This window comes from Nymphaea colorata, chromosome 2 (genome assembly GCF_008831285.2).
Source record: "Nymphaea colorata isolate Beijing-Zhang1983 chromosome 2, ASM883128v2, whole genome shotgun sequence".
Classification (NCBI taxonomy): Eukaryota; Viridiplantae; Streptophyta; class Magnoliopsida; order Nymphaeales; family Nymphaeaceae; genus Nymphaea; species Nymphaea colorata.
Genome location: NC_045139.1, coordinates 931,755 through 933,494, shown reverse-complemented (window position 1 = coordinate 933,494; position 1,740 = coordinate 931,755). Strand labels below are relative to the sequence as shown.

Here is a 1,740-nt window from a genome sequence, read left to right as displayed (position 1 = left end):
CTCTACATCATTCTCAAATCTACATTTGGCCAAATTTTTTAATCAGATGTTAATTTTTTATACTCTAATTTTTTCAAATTATTTAATAAAAATACTCAATTCGAATAAATAGTGACTTCTGTCATTAGCTAACAAATTGACAGCTCAATTTTTATAAAATAAAAAAAACTTAATACATTTTTTAAGGGAAGAAGAGAGAGAGAGAGGGAATTAAAAATGAGTAAAAGCATGTGACTAAACAATGTGAAGAGGAAGAGGTTTTTTTTATATATTTTTCGAAAGAAAGGGCAGTGACGTAATAGTGTTTCATATGGTGGGCAATTTCGTTACAGGGCGACTCTTTGAATTCATCACTTCCCCAGATAATTCAGGAGTCGTTCGGCAATCTTGAGAAGGAGGAGGGCAATAACGTCAACTCCTCTGGCCCCGTGGCGGGCTATAAATACCGCCACCGTCTCCATTTATGCCTTTCCAAGCCACGCCTAGATCCTCTCTCTCTCTCTCTCTCTCTCTCTCTCGATTCTCTACTTTCGCCGGAGATGACGCCGGAAAATGTTTCCGATGAACCCACCCCTCCGAAACCGGCGGAAGAGGAGCCGAACGTGGCGGGCGATGGAGAAGGGGTGGGATCGTCTGGGGGCTCCCGGTGGAGGACGAGTCCGGAGCAGCGGAGCTACACGCAGAGGCTTCTGAAGGCGCTGCGATCCGCGGGAGGGGATGCGACCCCTGCGGACGGCGTTTCGCGGTCTTTCGCCGTCAAGGAGGCCGCGGATTCCGCCCTTGCGATGTCTGCGAAGGGGCGTTCGCGGTGGAGCCGGGCGATCCTGGCTCGGTGGCGCCGTCGGAGGGAGCGCTTCATGTCGCGGAAGATTCGGCGGGTGTCGTTGCGCAGGAGAACGGCGATGATGGAGCCTTCGCCCTCCGTGCCTGCGGCGGAGAACGCTCTTCGGACCCCGGCCAAGAGGAAGCGCGGAGGGAAGGAGGAGTCCGTGGTCGATGACCGGCTGAGGACGCTGGGGAGGCTGATCCCCGGTGGCCAGAAGCTCGGCGCCCCGGCGCTCCTCGAGGAGGCGGGTGACTACATCGCAGCGTTGGAGATGCAAGTTAAGGCGATGGGCGTGCTGGAGAACCTCCTTTCAGCGGCGGCGCCGGCCCGACCCTGATCGCCTGTTTCTCTCTCGGTCTCTCTCTCTCTCTCTCTATCTCTCTGTCTCCTCCTGGGCGATTCTGCGGCGACGACGGGCTTACTTTTGCCGGAATCCCGTCCTTGTGGTGAGGACAGGCCCCTCTATCTTCCGGCCTCCGACGTCGGAATTCGGTTCCGGGAGGAATCTGACCAAATCTCTGTTCTCTTGTTTTCTGACCTCTCTCTCTTTTTCTTTCCCCGTCTCCCCTCTGCTCGTTTCCGCCGGAATATGACTCGTTTTTTTTTTCCGGCAACCATAAACCTGCTTCCTGCTGTAAATCCTGGCGCCCTTGTACAATTTTTTCTTTTTGGGAAAGAAAGAAGAAGAAAAACATTTATTTCGTGCCGAGTCTTTTCCCCTTTGCGCGTGACTGACGGACTGTTGCTCCCCCATAAACGACCTCGTGAGAAGGATAGATCCTCGCCTGCCTGCCTAACTGCCTTTATTTTTCCATTAAAAATGTTCCCTTTTTTCTTAAATTGGTTTGTTCTTTAGGTTTTGTTCTTTAAATTTCAATGGGAGTGCAACGAAATCTTGACAGTTTTCAACACTT

The 1,740-nt window shown here is 51.3% G+C and overlaps 1 protein-coding gene across 1 annotated transcript; it reads left to right on the top strand.

The window, feature by feature from the left end:
* Positions 1-474: 474 nt before the first annotated feature.
* Positions 475-1,527, top strand: LOC116248253 (transcription factor bHLH148-like). The gene has a single exon (XM_031620932.2). The coding sequence runs from the start codon at positions 540-542 to the stop codon at positions 1,161-1,163; it is 624 nt and encodes a 207-aa protein (XP_031476792.1). The 5' UTR covers positions 475-539; the 3' UTR covers positions 1,164-1,527.
* The last annotated feature ends 213 nt before the right edge of the window (positions 1,528-1,740 follow it).